The sequence below is a fragment of the Podarcis liolepis genome (genome assembly GCF_965112155.1).
Source record: "Podarcis liolepis genome assembly, chromosome: 1".
Taxonomy (NCBI): Eukaryota; Metazoa; Chordata; class Lepidosauria; order Squamata; family Lacertidae; genus Podarcis; species Podarcis liolepis.
In genome coordinates, this window is record NC_139554.1 from 138,601,742 (window position 1) to 138,627,667 (window position 25,926).

General features: G+C 44.2%; 1 protein-coding gene, 1 long non-coding RNA gene and 1 pseudogene across 4 annotated transcripts in view; all 3 read right to left on the bottom strand.

Annotated features, from left to right (window-relative positions):
- The window catches only part of CPS1 (carbamoyl-phosphate synthase 1), a 187,398-nt gene that overhangs the window by 144,770 nt on the left and 16,702 nt on the right, over window positions 1-25,926 (bottom strand). Inside the window, exons 1-2 of one of the 2 annotated variants that reach the window (XM_083471969.1) lie at window positions 20,410-20,675; window positions 8,615-8,724 (exon numbers count right to left, since the gene is read on the bottom strand). In XM_083471969.1, coding sequence (XP_083328095.1) covers window positions 8,615-8,724; window positions 20,410-20,535 — 236 coding nt within the window. In that variant the 5' untranslated portion in view covers window positions 20,536-20,675. Of the gene's footprint in view, window positions 1-8,614; window positions 8,725-20,409; window positions 20,676-25,926 lie in introns of those variants that run through there. The other variant, XM_083471970.1, reaches the window with a different exon arrangement.
- Window positions 1,419-7,631, bottom strand: LOC310696864. The gene is made up of 3 exons (XR_014520778.1): window positions 6,963-7,631; window positions 6,478-6,864; window positions 1,419-1,566 (listed from the first exon to the last, which is right to left on the bottom strand). It is a non-coding gene; the product is annotated as an uncharacterized lncRNA (long non-coding RNA).
- Window positions 7,696-8,158, bottom strand: LOC310693685 (anaphase-promoting complex subunit CDC26-like; annotated as a pseudogene). The gene has a single exon. The product of its transcript is annotated as an anaphase-promoting complex subunit CDC26-like (transcript).

Genomic DNA, 25,926 nt, shown 5'->3' on the forward strand with positions numbered 1-25,926 from the left:
AGCATGCAAGTTAAAAACAAATATTTTATTAAACACGGCAGCCTAGATAGGTTGCACAAAAGAAACCATCAAGTAAGGTTGTTATGTACTGAAGTTCTCACCCTGGGCTACATACTGTAATTCAGTGATTGGATAGTTTTAGAAAGTTGTTACAGTTCAGTTCTGTTCTGGCCTGTGAATAGACAAGAGCTGTTTGAAGAATCGCTGTGTCATCTGATATGTTCATCCACAACTTAACACTGGCAACGAAGGTGGGATGGATGGACAACAGAGCACAGCCAGATGCAGCCACCCTCTGAGCGGAGCTGAATCACTGAGCTGAATCACTGAGCGAAATCACTGAACAGAACCAATTCAGAGCTGACTGTTCTGGCTAGAGCACTGTGTTCCATCCATCGCCTCCACATCGGCATCGGAACCATGGCTTCACTTGTGCCTCTACCGCCGTTTGTGCCAGCCTCTGAATCATGGGACTCCTACCTCACTCGGTTCGACTGCTACCTCCAAGCCAACGAGCTGACAAAAGTATCACAGGAGTGTAAGCTATTCCTCAGCCTCTGTGGGCCTGAGGTGTTCGAGATGGCCCTAGCATTGGTTGTGCCTGAAGCAGTCCAGGCAACACCATGGGACACGATTCAAGAGAAGCTCCGCAACCACTACACGCCAAAGCCGTCCAAGATTGCGGCCCACCATGCATTCTACCACCGGAACCAGGCAGAGGGGGTAAATTAACAACTACACCGCCGCCCTCCGACAGGCTGCAATGCACTGCAAGTTCTGAGACTTAGACGATGCCCTTATGGATCAAATCGTCTGCGGGGTCCGGGACATCCGTCTGCAACGGTGTCTCCTCGCCAAGCCAGACCTCATGCTGCAGAAAGCCACTGAGGAGGCCGTGACCTTGGAAGCTGCTGAACGCTCTGCCCAGGAGATCCGCAAGGCCAGCAGCCCGCGTTTTGCTAGGAAGCCAGTTCCAGTGCATCACAAAGAGGCCAGCAGTGATGAGGCATCCTCCAGTGAAGACGATGACGTGCACCAGACAAAGCGGGAGCGCAGGAAGTTCCAACAGAAGTCCAAGGGCCAATTGGAATGTTCTGGCTGCGGAGGCAACCATTCCCATGCCAAGTGTTGATTCAGAGACGCCATCCGTCGGAAGTGTTTCAGAAAGGGCCACATCGCTAAGGTCAGGCTCGGTGTTACGTCTGGTGGCCTAACATGGACGATGCCATCACTGCCTGGGTTTCCGACTGTCAAGCGTACCAAGAATCGAGGCCTGTGCCACCAGCAGCTAAGGGACACACCTGGGAGACACCCAAGACACCCTGGTTGAGGGTGCACATCGATCTGGCCAGCCCTTTTCACGGCTGGACCTTTATGGTAGTGGTGGATGCCTATTCCAAATGGCTGGAGGTGGCCCTGATGCCCTCCACCACTACCGCGGCCGTCATCCGGGTGCTGCGAGGCCTGTTTGCGACGCATGGGTGTCCTGATGTCCTTGTCTCCGACAACGGACCGCAGTTCATGTCAGGCACTTTTGAGCGGTACCTTTTGGGACTGGGCATCCACCTGTTGGCTTTTTGCAGTATAGTGACGCTGCAGAGAGCTTGCTGGGGAGATCATGCATTAAAAAGAAAGGACTCAAAAAGTACTTAAAGGTTTTAATAAGAAAAACAAAAACTCCATTTACACTAAATACATCAACAAACCAGACCCAACCACCAACCCATCCCCCAGGGTAATGGGAGAGCTAGATGCTGCTCCTTATATACTCTACCCAGATGCTGACACACCTTAATCAAATACAACTCAGCAGCACCTGCTATGTTACACAGCTGTAAAGCTGGGTCTCGTTATCTTGCTCTGGCCCTTGCTCTGGCCCCTTAAAGACACACACATTGAGTGGAACAATGATGAACCTTTACATTTAAAGTAACCATTCAACATTTCCCCTGCGGTTCATCATTGTGGAACAAAAACATAAAACATACTTTGTACATGTTTTTCATGTGTAACCTTTGGAAGTGCTTTAGTAAAAATGTCCGCAATTTGATTGTCACCTGGAACATATTTAAATACAACCATTTCATCAGCAATTAGTTTCTTTACAAATTCTAAATGTAATCTTAAGACTCTAGTGCGCTGCGTATTGGTCTCTGAACACAGGATAGCAAGTCCACTCTGGGAATCAAGGTAAACTTTTACTGGTAGTGTTACTTGCATCTGTAGGTCTGCAAATACTTGCAGATACCATTCTACATCACGAGTGGCCTGAACGCATGCACATAATTCACTCTCTGTTGTAGAGAGACAAATAATGGTTTGTGTCTGGGACTTCCATTCAAATGGACAACCGTTATAACAAAACACCATACCAGACACACCCCTGCAATTATTTTGTTCCACTGCATGAGATGCATCGCAGAAAATTTCAAAACCTTTGTCAATACATGTTGTAAACTGCAACCTATAATGTTTGGTATGTTTAAGATACATTACCACTCTCTTAAGAGCAGAGAAACATTGTGTAGTGGGCTTTTCCACAAATTTTGCCAAAAAGTGAAAAGCATAAGTTATATCTGGTCTTGAGATTCTTTGAATGAAATTTAGCTTGCCTATAGCAGAACGATACAAAGTTTTGTTAGGAAATGGCTTATCTTCACCTGTAAAGGTGAAACCACACACCATAGGCGTTTCCTTCCCATTTGCATTTTCTAAACGTAGCATTTCAACTAGATCATCAATTTTTGCAGTTTGATGAACCAGAAAAGATCCATTTTTGCCTTTTTCAATTTGCATGGATAAGTAATTTTTAGCTATGCCTAATTCCACCACATCAAATTTCTTCTGTAACTGTGAAACTACCTGTTCATATTCCTGTTTAGTTTTTGTAGAAATTAATACGTCATCTACATACACACATATTTTTGTTACAGAGTTTGCCCTTTCCTTTATAAACACACAGTTGTCTGCCTTTCCTTGTGAAAAACCAATATCTAACAATTCTTTTGCTAAAGTTTGGTGCCAATTCCTTCCACTTTGGTGCAGACCATAAAGGGATTTATTTAATTTGCATACCAAACCTTCAGCAGCGTCTATGCCTTCAGGGACACGCATAAAAATTTGTTCTTTTAAATCTGCAAACAAATATGCAGTTTTTATATCTAGGTGATAAACAGAATGTCCACGTAGTGATGCATCTTTTAACAAAAGCTTAACTGTTTCATATTTTACACTTGGTGAATAGCACAAATCATAATCTTCACCTGGAATTTGTTGAAAGCCTCTAGCAACTAGTCTTGCCTTGTACCTTACAACTTCATTTTTGTCATTCATTTTAACTCTATAAACCCATTTTGAATCAATAAGTCTCATATCTGGGGTTTGTGGTACAAGAGACCAAGTGTTATGCTCTTTTAAAGAAGCTATCTCGGAGTTCATAGCTTCATACCAATTTACAGCTTGGTGCTTAGGTAAATTCTGAACATCATTGTAGCTTTTTGGCTCAAAAACCACCTTATTGGCATACACAGTATTAAAATGTTCATCTGCAAATCGTTGTGGTTTCTGCCTCTTTCTATCTGAACGTCTCAGTCTGGAAGGAGAGTCAGACTCCTCAGACTTAATGGGACTCAGTGAACTACTAGTTTCAGGTTGTAAATTATCATTGTCAGACTGAAGAGGTGCCTGTAGGCTAAGCTCACGGTCAGAAAACTCAAGAGAATCTAATCTCCCCTCAGATGCCTGTGACTTTAAATCATCAAACAAATTATCAGATTCAACAGGCTTTTTGTCTTTTTCTATTAATTCAGAATCACCATTTCCTCCTGCTGCTGCTGCTGCTTCCTCTTCTTCCTCAGTATCATTTATACCATCAGTATCTTGGAAAACAGCAACCCCATTCCAATTTACAGTTTGTATCATGCTTCTGGTAATATGAAATTTGCCAGTTGCTGGTATGTAAATTCTGTACGCCCCCTGCTGGTAGCCCATTAATTTTCCCTGAACACTACGTTCACCCAATTTCTGCTTAGCAGGATAATGCATAATTACATCTGAACCCCAAATACGTAGGTATTTCAGATTAGGGCGTTTTTTTAAACAACTTCTCATAGGGGGTGACATCTAAACCAGAATGATAACTGCGATTTCTAACATAACAAAAGGCATGGAGCGCTTCAGCCCAAAAGTCTTTGGGCAGATTAGCATCGTGCAGATAAGTTTTAACCCCTGCCTGCAAGTCACGCTGCACAACTTCAACAAGCCCATTTTGCCAGGGACTTCGGGGACAAGATAACTCATGAGTAGTCCCCTGCGCTTCCAGAAATTTCTCAAAATCTTCAGAAACAAATTCCCCACCCCGGTCAGAAAACAGGTTCTTAATTGGTTTGTTAAAGTGCGTTTTTACCCAGTTGCAAAAAACCTTGTACTTCTCAAATGCTTGGGACTTCTCAGCTATTGCATAAGTCCAACAATATCTACTATACTGGTCTATGAGAGTAAGCCAGTACTTAGAACCTCCTAATGATGGTGGGAGTGGCCCAACTAAATCACAATGTACACGCTCAAATGGCTCAGTTACTTTCCTATCTGAGCACCTACCCTTGCGTGCAACCTTAATCTTATTCTTGCAACAGGATAGACACTGCATAAAGAATTTGCATGGTTTTAAGTTGAGGCCATTGACAATATTCTTTGTCTTAATTACATCAGCAAAATTCAGGTGTCCCAGAATTCTGTGCGCCATGTGGACACACCCAGAATGTGGTCTTACATTCCTCAACCCCTGGCTTGACTGTGCTGCTCTGCAATTTATAGGCGATTGGGAGTAGGTGCGAAAATACAGTCTATATAAACCATCAGATTCCCGGGCATACAATAGACGTTTGTTCCCCTCGAAAAACTCACACATAGACTTTAAGAAACGCACAGTTATGCCTTGACGAGCAAAGCACCTTACTGACAATAAATTGTCCACTGACGGGCAGTAAATGCAGTTCGCTATTGTGATGTTTAAAGAGTCAAGTTTAACAGTACCCCTGCCAAGCGACTGCAAGACTTGTGAATTGGCTAAATGTACATTACCAATTTCCTCTTCGAAAGAAATAAACAAGCTTCGATTGTTGCAGATATGCTGTGATGCGGCTGAGTCCACAATAAAAGAATTCCACTTGGCACCTTTAATTCTTTTACAATCTGTTGTCCGAGCGTGAAAAGCTCGCGGCTCGTTTTGACGAACAGAAACAGGCTTGGGAGTACTTTGCTTTCTTTTGGCTCTGCAGTCCTTTGCAAAATGTCCTTGCTTATTGCAGAACCAACAACGCTTTGCAGCTTTAAATGCAGTTGTATCACCACAGGTTTGCATATGGCGTTCCTCATGCTTTCTGGAAACAGGAGTGCTTATGGCACAAGCCTCCCTTCTATCCAACTCGCCCATTAATCTTGCCGTTACCCCTTCCACAGTTAATTGTGCTGGTGGAACGGCAGATATCTGGCTAGCTATACCATCAAAGTCCTCATTTAGGGAACAAAGGATGATAAAAACATACTGAATATCAGGTACCTCCATGTCCCTTCGAAATAATTCGCCGCGTATTGCCTCCAGACGTCTCAAGTGTGCTGCCAAATCACCACCAGGCTGCAATTTCGTCTGGTACAACTGCTTGAAAAAGGTCAATGCAGACGCTGACTCTTTTCTAACATGCACTGCTGCAAGACTGTCCCACATTTCTTTGGCAGTTTTCTTATTTCTTATATAGACTACTTGTTGGTCGCTGACTGCCAAATTAATTATCGCCCTGGCTTTTGCATCTCCTTTCGACCAAGCATTAGTTACAGGGTTAGGAGGGTCATCAGTTACATAGGTCCATACTTCTCTAGAGGTCAAAAGCGCCTCCACCCGAAAAGACCATAAACTATAGTTCTCATCTGTTAGCTGTGGGAAGACCAGAGCCTTCTCAGCTTCAGGAACCCGGTCAACCATTCTGGAACTCTTCCAGACCCACAAAAACTACGCTAACAGGAGAAGGAGTTTTCAGACCTTTCTCAGAGTCCAAAAATATGCAGTCATCCACTCAGCAGCTGGGCCCATAACCAAAGATGTTGGCTTTTTGCAGTATAGTGACGCTGCAGAGAGCTTGCTGGGGAGATCATGCATTAAAAAGAAAGGACTCAAAAAGTACTTAAAGGTTTTAATAAGAAAAACAAAAACTCCATTTACACTAAATACATCAACAAACCAGACCCAACCACCAACCCATCCCCCAGGGTAATGGGAGAGCTAGATGCTGCTCCTTATATACTCTACCCAGATGCTGACACACCTTAATCAAATACAACTCAGCAGCACCTGCTATGTTACACAGCTGTAAAGCTGGGTCTCGTTATCTTGCTCTGGCCCTTGCTCTGGCCCCTTAAAGACACACACATTGAGTGGAACAATGATGAACCTTTACATTTAAAGTAACCATTCAACACCACCATGCCCTAACGGCATCATTTCATCCATCCAGCAACGGGCAAGCAGAGAGAATGGTGCGCTCGGCAAAAGAGGCACTGGCGCACCTGGACCGGGGAGACTGGCACGAGCGGGTCGCCAAATACTTGTTCGTACAATACATCACCTCTCATGCGACCACAGGGTCCTGCCGAACTGCTTATGGGCCGCCGCCTCAGGTCCCCGCTCGACCGGCTGCACCCGGAATTTGCCGTGGCCGAACCCCCAGGCTGTGCCAACATGCCACGGTCATTTGTTCCAGGAAACCAGGTCTTTGCCCGGAACTTTGTGGGAGACATTCATTGGGTGCCAGCCACAGTAGTGGGAATCACTGGACTTGGCTCGTACCAGGTGGCACTCGAAGACGGACGCTTGTGGCGCCGGTACCTAGACCAGCTTAGGCGCAGGGTTGGGGACTTGGACACTACCGTGGTGCCCCCAGCTGCGCTCGTGGCTCCGGAACAGACACTTACAGATGGTGAGGCTCCACCTACACCTCTCTCGCAAACTGCGGGCGTGGAGCCGAACCAAGCCACTTCAGAGGGTCTGCCAGACTTCCCACAGACTCAGACCACTGCCGTGCCTGACATTCCGCCAACTCCACTTGCAGAGGTTCCACCCACAGCAGTGGATCCAGTGGACTTGGTTTCAACACCACCTAGGGTCGCACCACAGCCTCAGCAAGAATTGGGTGGTCCCCCGGACTTGGGTACCGGTCCCCTGCGGTCTGGCAGAGTTTCCAAGCGCCCAACTTATTTAAAGGACTATGTTGTTGGACATGTAACACTGTTGGTCTAAGTATGTGGAAGTATGTGAAATGTAACTGATATGCTTTTGTGCCTAATTGAACCAATACGTGTAGTGCTGTATATAAGGAAACCATTACAATTGTAACTAACGCCTTATCTCGGTGGGGAGGGGTGTTATGTACTGAAGTTCTAACCCTGGGCCAGCAGGGGGATACTGTAGATAGTTATTCAAATAAGGGATCGAAAGTGACGTTCAGTGATTGGATAGTTTTAGAAAGTTGTTACAGTTACGTTGTACTGGAGCGCTATATAAGCAGGCTGACTGAACCCTTCAGTCCAATTCTGCCCTGTGAATAGACAAGAGCTGTTTGAAGAATCGCTGTGTCATCTGATATGTTACCCACAACTTAACAAAGGCAGAGATCCCATCTTTGCAGGGAAAGCAAGACTTGCTCTGCTTGAAGGAGGAATTCCATTTCTAGAGGAGAGCAGCTCAGTCTCTTCTGCTATTTCTAAACAGAGTTTGTTGGGCTCATGAAACAAATTCCTGCTTTCTTCCAAAGCCCCCAGGTACCAGGCGCTGCCACTGTCCACTCTTTGGGCTCTAGAACTCAAAGTTCCCAAACTGAGATAAACAATTGTTTGGTTTGGGCTGGGGTTTGTAGCCAATCCGGTCATGTATCATCTGCTCCCGGCTCTTATGATCAGTGCTGAGTCCCAACGCACCCTCACTATCACTGGCTCCCACCACATCCACCTTCTATGACTCTCGAGTTCCTTGTGGGCGCCGTCAAACTCCTCGATGTCATCCAGCTTCAGTTCAAGCTGCGTCGGTTTCCGCCACAGCATCTTGCAAGCATACCTTTCGCCTGCGGCTCTCACGCACGTGCACCGGGTCCTGAGTTGAGGGAGCAAGGGCGCCTAGAAGCGGGTCCTCCGCCCTCCGCTCTGTGGGGCTTTCGGCATGGCGCCTCCTCCTCTGAGGAGACCCAAGGAGACTCCCAAGTTGGTGGAGGGTGGCGGACCTGCTGCTGGGTGCCCCTGTTGGGCGGGCGCTGTGGCACATGGCGCCACTCAGCCAAATGGGAAAGATGCCTCTGCTGTCTTTTCTTGCTGCTGTATGGAAAAGTACATGAATCTGACCTTTTTTAAAACCATTTTTAAGTTACCAAACATGGTTTCTTTCTCTGCTAAGAGAAGAGGGGAACTTGGAAGCAACTTAGAAGGGCATATTTTAAAGATCTACCTTTAAAATATGGGCGACCAACAGCTTGTTCCATTGAATAATGGTGGGTTTTTATTTTATTATCATGGCAAAATGGAAGTAGATTCCTAGATATAATAAATAGGTTTTTAAAAATCTCCCCCTTACCCAGCCAGGCCGGTATTGAATACAACTTCCCCAGCTGTAGAGGATGGATGACCAAAAGAGTAGCCCGTCATCTTGGTTCCATCTTCCAGCACTAAGTTGGCTGTCTGTGCCTAGAAAAAAAAATCAATGAAACTCTTCATTTATATTTCCTTCTACATAATGCCACCCTAGACCAACAATTTCCAGCCCCGAAATGCCTTCCTACTACCTTTAACACGCCCATCATCTGTACATTGATCGGTATGAAAAGCTGTTCCTGTACTTACCCTGGTAATAGGGATGAAGTGATAGGTAAGATTCTCCTACAGTAGACCAAAGATTATTCAGCTAACAGCAGGGCCGGCACAAAACATTTTGGCACCTGATGTGGTCACCAAATAGGGCCCCCTCCCCACCAGCAAAGAAGGAGTGGGTGAAGAACAAGCAGGGAAGGAAGATGTACATCAGGATCTGCTGCACCAGTGAATCCTGCCACCTGAGGCAATTGCCTCACTAGTGGGCCGGCCCTGGTTAATAATATGTAACCTTCCTGTAGCCAATTATGCGGCCTATTTCACTAGCCAGTGGTCTAGATCATGTACTCCTTTCTCACTCATAATCCCACAGCAGTGAATGCCAGTTTTCCTGTCTTGAACAGTCCTTAACACCAGTTCCAATTCAACAAATACGCAGGGCCCTTTATATGTGGAGAGGTTGGAAGCAGACAGTGGGCAGGGAATAGAGTGGTGATTTTTCTTCTGACTTGTGTGGCATAATTGTAACCTATATGGTTCCTACGGTGCCAGAGATTGTCTATGCAATCCTACACTTCTTTTTTTAAGTATCCACTGAATATGCTCAGTCTTCACTGGACTGTTAGGAAGGGAGGTCCAGAGTTGTACCTAGGCTCCCTTGTGCCCTTGGCAAGGAGCTGTATCAGCCCCTCCCCCTTTCATTGCGCCTTTGAAGCCTGCCCCCCCCCCCCCGCGAGCAGCGGAGGAACGGCCTGGGAGTGCATGGACAGGCTTCTAGCAACTCTGAGCCAGAGTGGAGGCATGTTTTTGCAGGGGCGGAGGGCTTGCACCCCTGGCGGGGGCCAACCACACCAAGCCCTAGGTATGTCCCTGGGGAGGTTCTCCCTTAATTCTCCCCCACCCTTCTAAAAAGCTTGATGTCCCCTAAACACACCAATAGACACCTATTTCTCAGTGGCCCCATTTTGGCAACCATCTTGTCAGTTCTCCTCCACAGCTGAATTCTCTGTTATTATAACCAGTAAAGGACAGTGGAGGCTGTCCATTAGAACAAATAGGACACTGCCCCCACCAAGCTCAGTCTGCCCTGCCTGCCATCTTGGGTGACGCTGCCTCCTACTGGCTCTGGCTGCATCGTCTGCTAAGCTCCCTGCAGTGGCGTAGCGTGGGTTGTCAGCACCCGGGGCAAGGCAAGTAATTGGCACCCCCCAACCCGTGGATTTGCGCCCCCTAACCCGTGGATTTGCACCCCCTAACCCTAACCCCCAGGTGTTGCGCCAGGTGTGGCTGCCCCCCCCTGCACCCCCATGCTACGCCACTGGCTCCCTGCCCCACCAGTCCCAATTGACACCAGCCACCACTTATTAATACCAGCATACGATACAACCAGTAAAGGAACTGTATGGATAAATAAAGTCAGAAAGGTAAGTTTCCATGCTACCCACTTTCTGGCTTACTGTCAACCTACGGATCAAAAAGAGCCGTGTTGAGAGAAAGTCCTCTAATTTATTCTGCTTTGTGGCAACTTTTAATTGCTGATGAAGTTGTTCTGTTATCAAAAGATCCCAAAAAACTAGGGTTCCACTGTAAGGGGATTTCAGTTAATCTCTCCTACTGATTGTTGCCTTCTGTAAGTTATTTAGCACATTTATATCCTGATTTTTATTCCATGACAGCAGCATACATGGAGCTCCCAGATGGTGTTGTGTGGAGGCACTGATCAGACCCAAACCAGCTTAGCTTCAGAAAGGTGACTGCCTCATCTGCCTTCAATGCCCTGGGTTGTTGAGTAGACAGAACACAATAAACATTACAGATTAACAGGGTACAAGGGATTGAAGTCCCACTGAATTCAGTGGGACTTATTTCTGAGTAAACATGGCTGCTACGCTCAAGATGTTATAAAGCTGCTTAGTAGTATTTGCAAGCATAAGGTTGAATTATTTGATCTTACTTATTATACTGCCCCAGGGGTCCTGCATAGCACAGGTAAACAGTACCCTGTATATTTCCAGACCGATAAATATTTTCCTGTGTTTGATTTATCGTCATCATTATATAAGAACAGATTTGTTTATGCAGCACTCCTGAAGCAATTATTTTTACTTAACTTGCAAGTGTGGACATTATCACACATCCCTCAGCTGATACGCTGCTCCTTTCTAAAGCAAAAAAGGAAAGGAAAGGTGGGGGAGTTTTACAAACCATTAGAAAAGGCCATTTGGGCTAATCAGTTCCCTGTGTGAAAGATTTCAGTTTGAAATGGAATTAAAAATCCCTTGATCCATCTCCTAAATACAAATATCCCTTAGAGCCTCCAACTTAAGCAAGTCTATTTTTGCTTTTGGGGTCTTGCTTGCTGAATTGCACACCCTGCTCCAACAGCAATTCTTTACCCCAGAAACTGTAAATAGGCTCTTGTGTATGGACCTAATAAACATACTGCTTTTATTCATGTACATATACTGGTTGTTTTTTTTTTGGGGGGGGGGAGTTATACAAGAGCACCCACAACTAATAGGATGTCAGTTGTGCTAGTGCAGTTCAATGACATGTAATACACACCTCTGGATTATAAATATTAAACATATTTACAACCTGCCTTTTGCTTTACTGAAATCATATAAAGCATCACAGATAAACAAGATGAGTTTTTAAAACACCTGATCAAAACCAAGTTGTAGTAGCAGCAGCAGCAGCAGCAGCAGCAGCAGCAGCAGCGATTTCTCCAGTAATTGGGCTGTGCAGAGACTGTACGATGATATTCACTAGCAACATATACCGTAAGTCTGTGTACCTTCCTGGAGGTCCCATGTACCTAGTCACATTGTCCTCCCCAACATCTGTGTCCCTGAGATGACCACTATAGTAGTTTGATATCTTCCTTGTTCTTAAGATCATAGAAACCATTTGGATGTGGAGAAAGAGCAGACCATTTATGGTATAGCCTAGGAAACCCAGAGCAACATTCATGGAGATGAGTTTTCACCCAGTTATAATTCTGTGGGGGGTGAGGAGACCCCACACACTGTCTTGCAACTAGACTTGTTTGTCTATTCTTGGGTTCCCAAATACAGGCCACTTTCACATACTTCAGGTCAGACATTGTGGCCCTCAGAACAAATAAGAGCACATAGAGGTGCCAACCCACAATCCCATTATGAAAGGAGAACCCCTACAAAAAAGAAAATGCTTTTAGATTTTATTTTAAAACTAGTAGGTGATACCCAGACTTTAAAAACTCATCACTTTGGTGAGGTTTCAATTTGCACTTGAAATCCATGTATTTTCAATGCCTCTTCCAGCAATCATCATGCCAGAGGAAAACCGCCTCTATGGGGTGCTCCAGGAGGCGTTTCCACTCGTCTTCTCCCTCTCACCAGTGGTGGGGAAAGCAAGATGCCACCTCTTGTGCTTCTACTGCCTGAGGTGAGTGCTTCACCCTGCCTCATCAGTGGGCCGGCTCTGTTTGCAAAGCTAGCCTTGCGCCCTATCTACAGAGACAGGGAATTCCTGTGGTCTGGATGGGGGCTTCTCTATTTCATCACTTGTCCCTTACATTGAACACCCTGCTTACAGACATATCCTTTCCCCAAATATAAGAAAGTGTGTACCTTTCCTTTTTTGATCATTCAAAATTCAACCTCTGAAGTAAACATATTCGATTCCAAACACATAATTTGATATTGTTATTTTAATGAAGCATTCCAGCTCCCCTGCATGTTAATCTATTTTCCACAACATACATTCAAGGGAATAAAAAGTTTTGCAGTGGCTGCATGTTGACATGACTATCCAATGAGAGTGCTTTTGCTCAGCTCTTGTTTCTTTCAGTGGGGCTTCTTGCAGGATACCCTCTGTGCAGGCATGTAGCCCTCCTACATATTCTTTCAAAATAATTCTTCCACTTGGGGTCACTGAAAACTACGAGGATTACTGAGAATGCTGTTTCCATCTGCATTGCCTCCCTGCTTTTAATGAAACAATCTTCTGCCTGCCTCCTTCAAATTTATTGAAAGAGCCCCTTTATCGTTGACAGAAATAGTCTTTAAAGCCAGCATTCAATATTTTTCTCTTCCTTTAATTACATTTTTTAGTTTGCTCCTAGGGGGTTTATGGATCTCCGAATCCTTTTCCTTTGCCCAGTTGGCTGTTTTGTTACAAGCTCCCTATTTATTGCTTTGCTCATACAGCTCTTTACATCCCTCACCCCTTAAATTCAGGGTCCTTGGATGTGTGTTCGACGATACCAACTTTAACAGGCTTCTGCATGTTCCTAAAATGCAGTGAAATTTTACAGCAACTGTCACTTTCCTAAAGAACCCCTGTTGAAATGAATATTGTGCTTTATTAAAAGTACCTCCTTCCCAAGGTGTTTGGTAATGCTGGAGAATGGAGAAGGGCCCAGTTTTGTTATAGCACCCCTCAAGATAGAGAACTGAATATCTAGGGCTTAAGGTGGGATTAAAGTGCAGTTATCCAGAGTCATCATATTAACAACATACAAAATCAGAAGGGCTGGATCAACAAGGCTAGCCAACAAGGTTCCTTTCAGATATTGGTTGGGCTACAGCTCCCATCATCCTTGACCATTGGCCATGCTGGCTGGGGCTGATAACAGTTGTGATCCAAAACATCTGAAGGGCACCATATTTGCTACTCTTTAGGGCTAACTCGCTAGCTACTTGCATAGCTGCCAGTGGTTGAATTTGCTGACAAAATGGCTGATGGTTGACGTGAGCTCCTTCCCTTTCTCACAACACAGGTCACAGGCACAATTCTTACTAGGTCTATGACCAAAGCTAATGGGGAAGGTGTCATAGCAGGCTACAATCAATTAATCACACTGAGTTCAGAATAGTGTCTCCCGTGGAAACCTAGCTTTTGATTCAGATCATGAAATGATAAATTCCTAACACAAATACATAGAAGTATCCATAGCCTAACAAAAATGTCAGCTCCCTCCTCCCCAAAAGAGCTGCTACCTTGGCTTAGTGCTCATAAATAGACTTGATTTGCGACATTTGATAAACACAACCCATCCCATTTCAACACATGTCAGGGGCACTTATGTTTGGAAAGGCACAAGCCATAGAACCAAAAACATCTCTTTGTTACCACACGACGACAGATGAGTCAACTAATGACCTCCCAAAAAAAGACTGGATTGCTAACAACTTATTGTGTGTTTTTCAGAGAAGAAAAAATGTCAGCTAAATGACATTGCAACATGTTGAAACATGTTGGTCACATCAAATATTTTTATGCTGCTCTTTATTTGTCTCGCTCTTGTAATTTTAGACTCTTTGTTGTTTTTCCTGCAGCAGTCTACCCTGCTATCCCTCTGGAAATCATTTCATTCTTTTATGTCTTGTGAGCTGCTCAGATAACATGTTATTGGGTAGCCCATATAAATACAGTAAATAATTATTTTACAAATAACACCATTCTGAGGTTTGCAGGGGACATTCTTTTTGGTACAGTACTGACCCTCTCTTCTTTCTGCCAATAAAAATGTAGCTGACTTCCACCCTCTAGTGGTCATAGGAATACAATATCAGAGCACTGCGTGGACAGGTGGAGTCCCCCAGACCCCATGCGGCCCCCCGTCATGTGGAATAACGACTCAAGACAACGTGCTATGGGATTAAATTGGCCACAACTTTATTATATTTCAGATGTGGGTAGACCTTGGCTCAGGCATTGGGCGTTATCCCTCCCCAGTCCCCAGCCGGGGACCTAGGGAACATCAGGGTTATCCAGTGGGGGGGGGATGGGCCGGCTCTGGAGAACATATGTTCAAGCAGAGATAGCTGCCCCCATTACGCCGCTGTCACAGGGGACAGCAATGACGACCTCTCGGCGTACAGTCAAAGCCTCCCCTCAGAAACCCCTTTAACGGGGAACCCTGGTATCGCCGCTGCAAAGAGGAAGATACACTAAAGGATTCCACCCAAGGCCTGATACTGCCAAAGTTGTGACGTTTTGCTACAGGAAAGGCAAAACCTGCCAATGCAGGAGAATTCCTTTCCGGCCCTTCAACAGTGACCTTGACGGAGCAGCGCCCGCATACCTGTGAAGAAAAGCTAACCTGCAAAATAAGACTTAACTGAGGATGGGTAGGGTGGGAGAAGCGCTGGAGCCAAGTGAGGATTCCCAGGTAAGATCCTCCCTCTATTGTGTGGGCAGGTAGTCCCTCCCCTACCTGGCCTGGTCTCCTTGGCAACGCTTCCCCCAAGCAGGATTGGACAACTGACTGAGGTAGGCGGAGACCTCCAGGTATCCCACCTGGGGGAAGGCGAAGCCATGCCTGTGCTAATGGAGCCGCTCTAGATCCAGGGGCTGTGCGCGTCCACACAAAGGGCGCCCCCCGTTTTATGTGGGGAGTGGTTATTATCTTGATTTTTGATGGGTCTTGTTAAGCAGGAAACACATCTTAGCATTGACATTTTTGTTTGACAGAAGAGAATGCTACCATTTTCTATTATTCAGGTAGTATTGCATGAGTTTCTCACAGTCTTGATCCAAAGCAAAGTGTAAACAGATAAACGAAAATATACTAATTGGGCTAGACTAATTGCGTACATCAAGACAAAGCCAAGACCTTCCTCCTTTGTATTGAAACTTCTATGTGCAGGAATTATTTATTTATTTTGCATGGAGGCGCGTTTCTGTCATGTGAGCCTCCACTTGTAAACTTAAGTTCAGTTACTATTTGCCCACCTCGCTTGAAAATTAGGCTGGGAAGTATGAAATGTTCTCCAGCAAGGGGATTTTGCTGGAACTAAAACACCACATGGGTTCTAGGAGGCAGGAGGGGCTGAGTTGCCAAGATAGGCCCAGTGAAAAGAGTCAGGGAAGCCAAGACCCAAATCAGCCCATTATAGGAAGACAAGTAGGCCCTCCTGATCTGCATCTATACATCCCATGACTCCCTGGAAACAGTGGTTGGGGACAGAGGGGTGAAAAGCATGATGTGGTGCCATCGTGGGACCATTTCCCATCTCCACCGAAAGTAAAAGAAAGTTGGGGAAGAGAAACACGCTGAGGTTGTGTAACATAGCTTGTGTACATACTCCTTTTTACTCCGCATTCAGTGCACTCCTACCGATGGTTTGGGGAGCAGTGTACACACAGCATTAACCACAAACCATCTCTATCCTGTAGATTCTTAGGAGAAGCTGTGTTTTCTCCCAAGCCAGCTTCAATCCAAAAGAACAACCTGGCTGCATTTTAAGTAAGTTTCTCCACTTACCATGTAGTTTGGCCTCAATGGGCAGGAAGACCAGAGGTTGGAGGGGGGAGGGGCAAAAGAGACTTTAAATCAGCAATGGCCTTTGTAGAAAATCAATAACAATCTTTTATTTTAAAAAATCAGCAACAGCCTGAGATACAGGAACGTAAGGGAAGACAAGGTAGAAAACACATAGGCCTGGAGAAGTAATCTGGGCAAACGCCACAGATTTAACTGTACTGTGTCATTTTCATGGGGGCTGGTGATCAAGAGGATATCACAGGAAATTCTTAGCACATGTCATGACCCTGGAGTTCCTGCAATGATGAAGACACAATTTCTGAGGCTGCAGCGTCACAAGCTGAGAGACGAGACCAGGTTCAGGGCTCTGAACTTGCTACTAGAGGTCAGAAGACCAGTGAGCCTGGGGCTGGCTGACACTGCCTACAGAACAGCCTCCTGTAGCACCAGGACCCTCAAAGGTACCCTCCTCTGAGGAACCAAATGTCTCCCACCACACCTCAGTGGTCCAGCACTGCAGGGATTGCACGGGGCATGAGGCTACAGTCTCCATCTTCAGGCAAGAGGGTTGGCCCTTTAAGTTCTCCACAAGGGAGTTGAGTCTGGGAGAGGGAGTTTATGGGCAGAGGATTAAAAGGACACAGTTGGCTTTTGATCTTTGTCAAAAGCTCCAGGCTGGAGTTGGCTGTCCCCCTACTGCTCTCAGCTGGTTACAGGGTGGTGCTGATAATGCCAAGGTTGCAGGTTTGATCCCGCATGGGACAGCTGTGTATTCCTGCATTGCAAGGGGGTTGGACTAGATGACCCACGGGGTCCCTTCCAACTCTACAGTTCTATGATTCTATGAAAGCGCACATTAGTAGCCCTTACTATTCATGAGGCATGCTTGCAATGACACCTCTCCTTCAGCTCGTATATTTCTTGACATGTTAGCTGGAGAGACACTAAAGCTGATCTGTGAAGTAGATCCAGATGCAAGCTGTGTAGAAGACATGACTACACTTGCAAACGACCTGTCACAACACATTTAGGAACTTGTTACAGTGCTCAGCACTTTTTCTTTCAGCCAGGAAATCATAGCTCGGCTTGATCAGCCTTTGTAATCCTATTCCCACACAGCTCACAGCCCCCTTGGTGTCACCATCCATCGTTTCTGTCTCTTCTGATATTCCAAAAGGTTAGAAAGGAGCAAGGCAGTCTAAATAATGCAAGAGACCATCGTGTATTATGAATATGGACCCAGTGAGGTAAACGCAATTGCAGCAGGCAGTGTTGGAAACTGAGAGTAACTTCTGGCTATACTTTTTGTGGAAGAAAACTGATCATGCAAGCAGCTGACATGTGAGCAGTGCAATGTTAGAACAGCTAGTACACAAGATTGCCCCCTTCTCTGCTGTGAGCTGGAAAAAAATCACAGTTTGCAGTGTTTCTTCATGGAAGTGGAGCCACAATTTTGTGTAAGTTTGCAGCTCCTGTGTTGCACTACTCATATGTAGGTGAAGGATATCCTTCCGTCCTATTTCCACAAGTGTGTGTAAAGGTAAAGGGACCCCTGACAGTTAAGTCGAGTCGCGAACGACTCTGGGGTTGCGGCGCTCATCTCGCTCTATAGGCCGAGGGAGCCGGCATTTGTCCGCAGACAGTTTTTCCGTGTCATGTGGCCAGCATGACTGAGCCGCTTCTGGCACAATGGAACACCGACACCAGGGCAGAGCACGGAAACACCATTTACCTTCCCGCCAGAGCGGAACCTATTAATCTAATTGCACTTTTTTGGGTGTGCTTTCAAACTGCTAGGTTGGCAGGAGCTGGGACCGAGCAACAGGCATGTAGAGAGGGAGGGCAAAGAGGTGCCCTGCTTCTGGTCTATTTCCCTTCACCAGTATTTTTTAAATGTGCAATACATGGTGTGCATAAATGCATTCCAGCAGGACTGGGTCTCTATTCTCTGTCTGGTCTATTCCCACATCTCCTGGTGGGATGAGGCCCTGCCTGACTCCAGCTGTAAAGACGGTTCCTGTTGTTTAAAGTGCCTAGAGATTCATTGAGGTGGGGTGTTTTTACGGAATTGTTGATGGTGTCAAGATTTAGTTTCAGGGATGCACTATTTTTGCTGTTACCTGCATTATTTTCTTACATATTTTTCACTGTTGGGACTTAATTTTGAATTATCAGTGGATTGTTTAATATTCTACATTTATTAATATTAAATGTTTTCATTAGCCTGTTGTTTATGTAACTATTTAAATTCTGTTAAGCCTTCTAATTACTGGTAGTGAATTGTTAGTGAATTGTAAATAGGTTGTCTTATGTAAACTTTAGATGCTGTTGCCACTTTGACCATGGTTTACCATGGAAAAGCAGTGTACATATGTAATGATGATATAAGAGTGTTCAGCACAAGTGTATATGAGACCATATGTTCAAGTACATGTGTGTTTGTGTGTGTGTTGTTCATGGTCAGTGGAATAGGGGATGTTACAGATCCATTCATTGGCATCCTCTCTATCACTGCAAATTACCACATTCCAACTTGTCCCCACTGATCACCCACAGTTAATTAATGGTGTTGGTTGTTGCTTTATACTAAGAGGATAGGAAAAACAGAAGACACGCCAGTTCTAAGTTCATACAGTAGCAGATAGCAGGAACAGCCAACCGTAAAATAACACAAAGACCCGAGGAATAAGCAGCCATGGAAAGTCTGCACACTTTCCATCAATCCCTAAAACCAAGCCACTTGCCCTTCCTCTTAATTCAGTCTGTACTAGATAAATAAATCTGGGAAGCACCCTTCCATCAACACCTCCGCAACAATTCTTACGCCTGGCCCCTGTCTCCTGATGTACATCTTCCTCCAACAATGGGATTTTTAAGAGAAAATATGTGAAGATTCATCTTTCTCCCAGGCTTTCATGACTGTATGATTGATGGTCTCTGCATATGATTTCATTGGCTAATTGCTTATATAGCCCACCCTATTCGTTTTAAACTATTTTTAATATTGCATCTTTTAATTGCTACCAGCACACTGGGACCATTAGTTTTGGGAAGTTCAAGCCCTTCACCAATTCAGATTGAAGATGGCTGAATCATATGCCGTCATATAAGGTACCGGTAAGTGCACAGAAAGGAAGCAGTATGCAAGGAGGATGGCTTGGCAACTGCCAGGTGAACTTTGGATGCTGGAGCCATCTGTGCTGTCCCTTTAATTCTGATTTGGCTGGGATAATCAAACAGGCTTAAAGTCCTCCTAAATGCTGTGCTTTGCTTATGCATTTAGGTAGCCAGCTGCTATACTGGTTGTGATGATTCAAAAAATGGTTTTGAGGTATCTTTGTTTGTAAGTATATTACAAAGTAGATAATCTTTTTAGCACATTCTAAATCACCCTGTGGTCTCTAGTTATTTTTTAATAAATGAAATAAATAATAAATAGTGCAACCAGAGAAACACAGAGCCTATAAAAGCAGACATTCTTCCACTGCGCCAGTTGATAGCACAGTGTGTAAATGCATCACAAAAGTTACTGCTGAAGACCCGTGTGTGAAAAAGGAAGTGCTACCCCTGATGTCCAGTATTCCTGTATTGTTCTTAAGAAGTGGCTTCAGATTAAACAAGCGGGTATTTTTGTGCTTCTGTAGCAACAGCCTGCTAGTTCACCCAAACACTTCCCGGGGTTATTTGGAGACCTCTGCATATTTAACAAGGTTTGTGAACCTTCACAGTCCTGCATAATTTATCCTATAAATCAGGGTACACACAAGAAATATCTGCTATGTCAACAATCCTGCAGTCAACAGGCTCTAATAAATTGGAACTTGGAACCCTAGTTTTGCTCAAAGATTTGTTTGGACAGACACAAGGTTATCTGGTCAGCTATTTCTTAGCATGTTAGTTACAGACTCAGGTATAGATAGGTAGCCGTGTTGGTCTGCCATAGTCAAAATAAAAAAAATTCCTTCCAGTAGCACCTTAAAGACCAACTAAGTTAGTTCTTGGTATGAGCTTTCGTGTGCATGCACACTTCTTCAGATACACTGAAACAGAAGTTGCCAGATCCTTCTATATAGTGAGAAGGTGGGGAGGGGTGTTACTCAGAAGGGTGGTGGGAGAGCTATCTCCCATTCCCACCACCCTTCTGAGTAACACCCCTCCCCACCTTCTCACTATATAGAAGGATCTGGCAACTTCTGTTTCAGTGTATCTGAAGAAGTGTGCATGCACACGAAAGCTCATACCAAGAACAGACTCAGGTAAAGAGAGAGAGAGAATTAATCAATTAGATGATGTGAAGTTGTAATTACCTTCATACTCAGTGATCGGATACCAATTCTTGAAAAATATCGGCTATGCTGAGCATTCCTATGGAAAACACCAAATCCCCCTCTCACCAATTTCACCATTTTGCAAGTTGTCAGAATTCTTGTCATCTTGGGGAAAGTGGCAAAATAAAAATTATCTTCTTAAGGTGGATAGAGACTACCCAGCATGTATATGGAGGCAAAGTTTTATGGGCGGTTGGTCTATTGACTCAGCTGGCAGCTTTTGCTTTGCATTTTCATTCATTCTTCCATTAAAAGGTTTCAGCTTGACTCCACCCTTTCTGCTCCTCCTTAGAGGAGTGTCTGACACAATTCTTGGAGAGATAAAAGGGTGTCCTGAAGATGCGTCCTAGGCCAAGCAGAAGCAACACTCCTTCTGCTGGAAAGCACCAGGGAACTGCAAGGGACTATCTGTCCCGCTGCTTTGGATTAGGCTAGCTGTGTAAATTTGTGAAATCAGAAGACAAGGAAGTTCCACTTAATGTTAGTCATGCTGATTAGAGACAATTTACAACTGGCACTTACTACAGACTGTAGATTATGTTAGATAGAAAACGCAAAAACATTTTGCTATATTGGCAAGTTCCAAAGAGTCTGTCTGGCTGCAGCATTACATAGCAAGGTCTACTTTTTCTTTTATTGTTTTACTAGAGTCCACATCCTTCAACAATGTGTGTTAAGTGAGCAAAGTAAGAGTGCATAGACAGAATCGTTAAGGCAGAGCTCATTTGTGTCTTGAGCATGCATTCTTTGGCTAAGAGAATTAAAATTGTATTGCTGGTGTATACCAAGAAGAACCTTTTCCAACATTTTTGCAAAGATCCCAGCTGCCCAATACATGATCTTGTGGAAGCTGACCAGTTGTCCACTGGTGGACCACTGTCTACTTTCTGCATACCTTTGTTCTGCTGTGATGAAGAAACAGAACCACATTGGTTCCCATTAAGTTCTGTGGGACAATGTATACAACCTGCAATCTGGTACACAGCTGAATATACAAAAACTATGAAGATGCCCTATACCAAATTAGACCATTAGTTCATCTAAGCCTCAGTACTGTCTACACTAACTGGCAGCGGCTCTGCAAGGTTTCTCCCAGCCCTACCTGGAGATGGCGAGGATTCAACCTGGAACCTTGGCATGCAAAGCTGGTGCTCTACCACTGAACTATGGCCCTTCCCCAGTGCCTCATTCCACAAACTGAGATCACCAATACCAACAGTTTCCCTGAGTGCATTCCTGTACTTTCTCAAACCTAGGTAGATATTTCTCTAGGTAAATATGCTTTTATTGGGCACATCAAATAAATCTGTGCAAATATACCAATTTTATATTGCGTTGGATCCAGAGATAGACAAGCAGAACTCCACGCAGCGGGCCTTTTCTGCACCACCCTGAATATATTCCCTTGCGCTCCCCCCCCCCAAAAAAGCCTCTCTTTAGGGTTGAGGAATCCTCTGGTTTTCCCCTCCTGCAAGTCATTTGTAAATAAAAGTCATTAGAAATAAAGAGCACAGCAATGCAAAAGTGAAAACATCCTCATAAACAAAAGGTCATCACACAAACACACCCAATATAATCAAGAGTACAAGCATCCGCATCCCAAACACTTTGGCAGCTTCTGCATACAGTTAATATGGAGCCAGCCATAGATCTGATAAGGTTCTTATTTGAATTTGCCAATAAATAGGTAGGAATTTCAAAGTTTGACCAAGGAGATCTCCTCTTAAGAAACTAATGGAAAAAGCATGCAGTTAGCTTCTTCAGAAATTGAGTATTTGAGGAAAAAAGCTGTATCTTCCACAACACACTCCGGTCCACTCAGAATTGAGAGGCAAAAGAGATACATATTCCTACACTGCCCATCAATTGCAGAGAGCAATGGCACTCATTGCATTTTGAGCAACATCAACACTTTCCTAACAGTGAAATTAAATAAGTCCACTTGACAGACCTCAAGCTTATGTTTTTTTCACATACAAGAAAGGGGGAAATATGTATTATAATAACAGCTAACATGTTATTGGAACTGGAACTGAAGTTAGACTTCAACTTCCATCCACTCCAACTAGCGTGGCCTTGGGGCAGGAATGATGGGAGTTCTGGCCTACAACTTCTGGAGGCAACATATTGGTACACCAGAATTCCTACAAGTGGAGCAAGGAGAGTCATACTTAGGGGCCAGACCAGATCGCTAACCCAGTGAGTAGCATAGTAACCACAACGGGTGCACCATGGCCCTCCTTCCTGTTCTGCAACTCCAGAATTGTGGAGAAGGGGGAAATATATTTTCAAAGCTCTCTCCCCCACCCCCTTTTTTAAATTTAAGGACATCTGCACTTGCTTCCCAGCCTCCCCCTTCGTGCTTCAGTCTAGAAACATCTGCTTCAGAACTCCCCCCACCTTCTCCCCACTGACAAATAAAAAAATAAAGAATAAAATTGAAGGGGTACCAAAAACAGGCCAATTGAGAACTGGGTGTGTTCATTGGGCATGGAACACTGGCTGGGGTGGGGACCAAGGAACAGCGACATAGTGTGGGTTGCCAGCACCCGACACAGGCAAGCCACTGACACCGCGAGTGACACGCACATCCTGAATCTAGATTTGTAGGCACTAAAAAAACTTTAGATTGTTCCAGGGCACAGTATGAATTCCATTAAAAACAACAACATGGGGTGACCTCCAGAAACAGCCCCAAAAGAAATAAATGATACAGAATGTTGAACAAGTAAGGCAGCAGAACAGAACTGAGGGTGGGGTGGAGGCATAGCTGTCAACATTTCCCTTTTTTTAAGGGAAATTCCCTTATTCCGAATAGGATTCCTTGCAAGAAAAGGGAAAAGTTGACAGCTATGGGTGGAGGTATGGAATCAAAATCATGTAACCTCTCAGCGACATTTGTGCCAGCAAATCAGGATGAAAGCTCAATAAACCGGTTGTATGGAAGTGACTAAAGAGGGGACAAAATCCAACCACACAATTCACGCAAACAGTTTAGAAGAGCATATATGCATATAACAGTAATAGAATGAAACACTGATATTGCAAGCAGTATACAATATGCATGATACAAGGAATATTAGTGTAATTTTCATACAGGAGATGTGGGAATAGTAGATATGTTCCTCTAAAACATTAATTAAAAGGTCACTCACGAAATACCATATTCTTATGTAACATAAATTTAAATCAGAAGGCATATTTTCTGTTCTAGTAACAAGAAAAATGACTCTCATAAATATTCTGGCACTAAAATGACATGCTAGTTAGAGCTACTCTGGATCAGTAATAACGTTCATGAATTGGTGCTTCTGGTTTCTTGTTTTGACCCCCCCAAGTCTTCTCTGAATTTTTTTTTTTAATTGGGCCACTATTCTCTTTTAAACATATGATGATGATAATGCATTTTACGTTCATGTGACAATTAGTGATCTGCTCCAATTTTAGTCTACACTTATAAATAATGGTGTACATTGAATGAAAATCTCATGCAAGAGAATCGCTTGAAGTAGGAGAAAAATCTCTTTGTTGCTCTTGGGTCCTGCAGACCGTGGGAAACTCCATTTAGCACCATTTTCTGCCATTTTTGGCAATGAAGAAGCCTCCCCCACAAAAAACCCTCTGTGAGGTGAGTGGGGCTGAGAGACTTTCAGAGAAGTGTGACTGGCCCAAGGTCACCCAGCAGCTGCAGGTGGAGGAGCGGAGACGCGAACCCGGTTCCCCAGATTACGAGTCCACTGCTCTTAACCACTACACCACACTGGCTCTCCAGTGTAGCCTTGCCGCCTTTTAAAAGAAACTATATAGGAAATAAAATTGTATTATTATTAATAATACATAACAAATAAATAAATGTACCTTTGAGAATGTGCAGACTTTACAACTGAAGGTGTATTTCCACTCTGAAAGAAGGTGTAGGACTCCCAGTGAAGATGGGAAAAGCTCCAATTAGCCCTCCTGTTTCTATTTTTTAAAAGTTAAGCACTCTTTGAGTGGGGATAAAGCATTCTGCACATGCTCAGGGGTACATTTGTTGAGTATATGATGTTACCTCATATACAGTTTATTTAAAGAAGGGTTAGGGCCAAAGATGAAGGAGTGTTGCTAAACAGAGAGAGCCAAGGAAGGAGGGTGTGTCTATCAGAATACCTTCCCTCACAATGTTATGAGAGCAAAAGCCCAAACTTGTTCTGAAAGCTTACAGCTGAATATAGTATTCCTATGCCACCACCAAAGACTTCAGCTCTACTATCCTCTGCTAACAAATATTAAATAAATATAGTATGGGAGCTGGGTGTACTCAGAGCTCCTATTCTCCCCCTCTCTGCACCTACATTCTTCTTTTTCGTTCACTTCACCCACTTTAAGAAGAAAAACTTTGTTGTAGAAATTAGCCTGATGATCCCACCGTTTTGCACATGGGGTTGATTTTGCTGTGTGAACATGCAATTTACACATGCTAAGAAACTTCAGCAACTTTCAGCTTCTTAGCATGTGTAAACACAGAGGAAAGCTCTACATTTAAGATTTAGCTTATTGCTACTTGGAGATGAATTTGAAATCACCGACCACCTAGCTGGAACCATCACAGTTGTGTTTGTGGCTGTGTTTCTTCCCCAGGTTAGCAAAATCTGTTTTCAAATATGACAGGGTGTTTGTTTGCAGGGCTTTTGGTATTAGGAGCCTAAGCCAATTGCTCCTCCATGCACATGAGACCTGTGGTCTTTCCAAACGCAAGCGAGATAAGACTCTTTTCTTATCTTCATCATAAGAGAAGGAACCAAGGTCTCAGAAATAGGTCAAACTCCATTGCCGATAGGATTAGCAGAGTCAGATGACACAGACGATACATGAAATACCTTCCTAATATTCAAAGAACACTTAAGTAGGTAAGGATTTCAAAATGGCTTAACAACCCCCAAACTTCATCTTCCTTCAAGAACAGCCATAGCGGAGAACTGGAGTAAGCGAGCGTCTAGTGTGGTCAAACTGGCACATTGAGTCTGTGGGTTGAGTGAATGAACATTCAATGAAATACTTGAGTGATTGTTTCTGTGTGGTGATCTTTGAAAGTCTATAGCAAACCACACATAGGAAGGCACCTCACAAGGCTGCCAAAACTTTGTTAGCTCAACCATTTATTATTCTCAGCCATATGGCTTGGTATATAACTGAGCTTCAAAATCTATGTAGTTCAATGGCCTGAAATAAAACCATGCCCAATTGCCCCTGGCAAATATATTCTCCAACATAGGCTACCAACTACAATGGCATCCAAAATTATTTATTTCATTTATATACTACTTGATGGTAATAAAACCTCAAAGCAGTTACCATATTACTTGCATGTGACAGGTAAGACAGTCAACAATTGCTGCCTCCATTCAGATGAGCAGGGTACAATTAATAATTTTTTATTTAAAAACATAAGAGGAATTTTAAACATGAGCAGCAATGATGCATGTTTCCTGCAATCTGGGAAGCTATTGGTAAAAT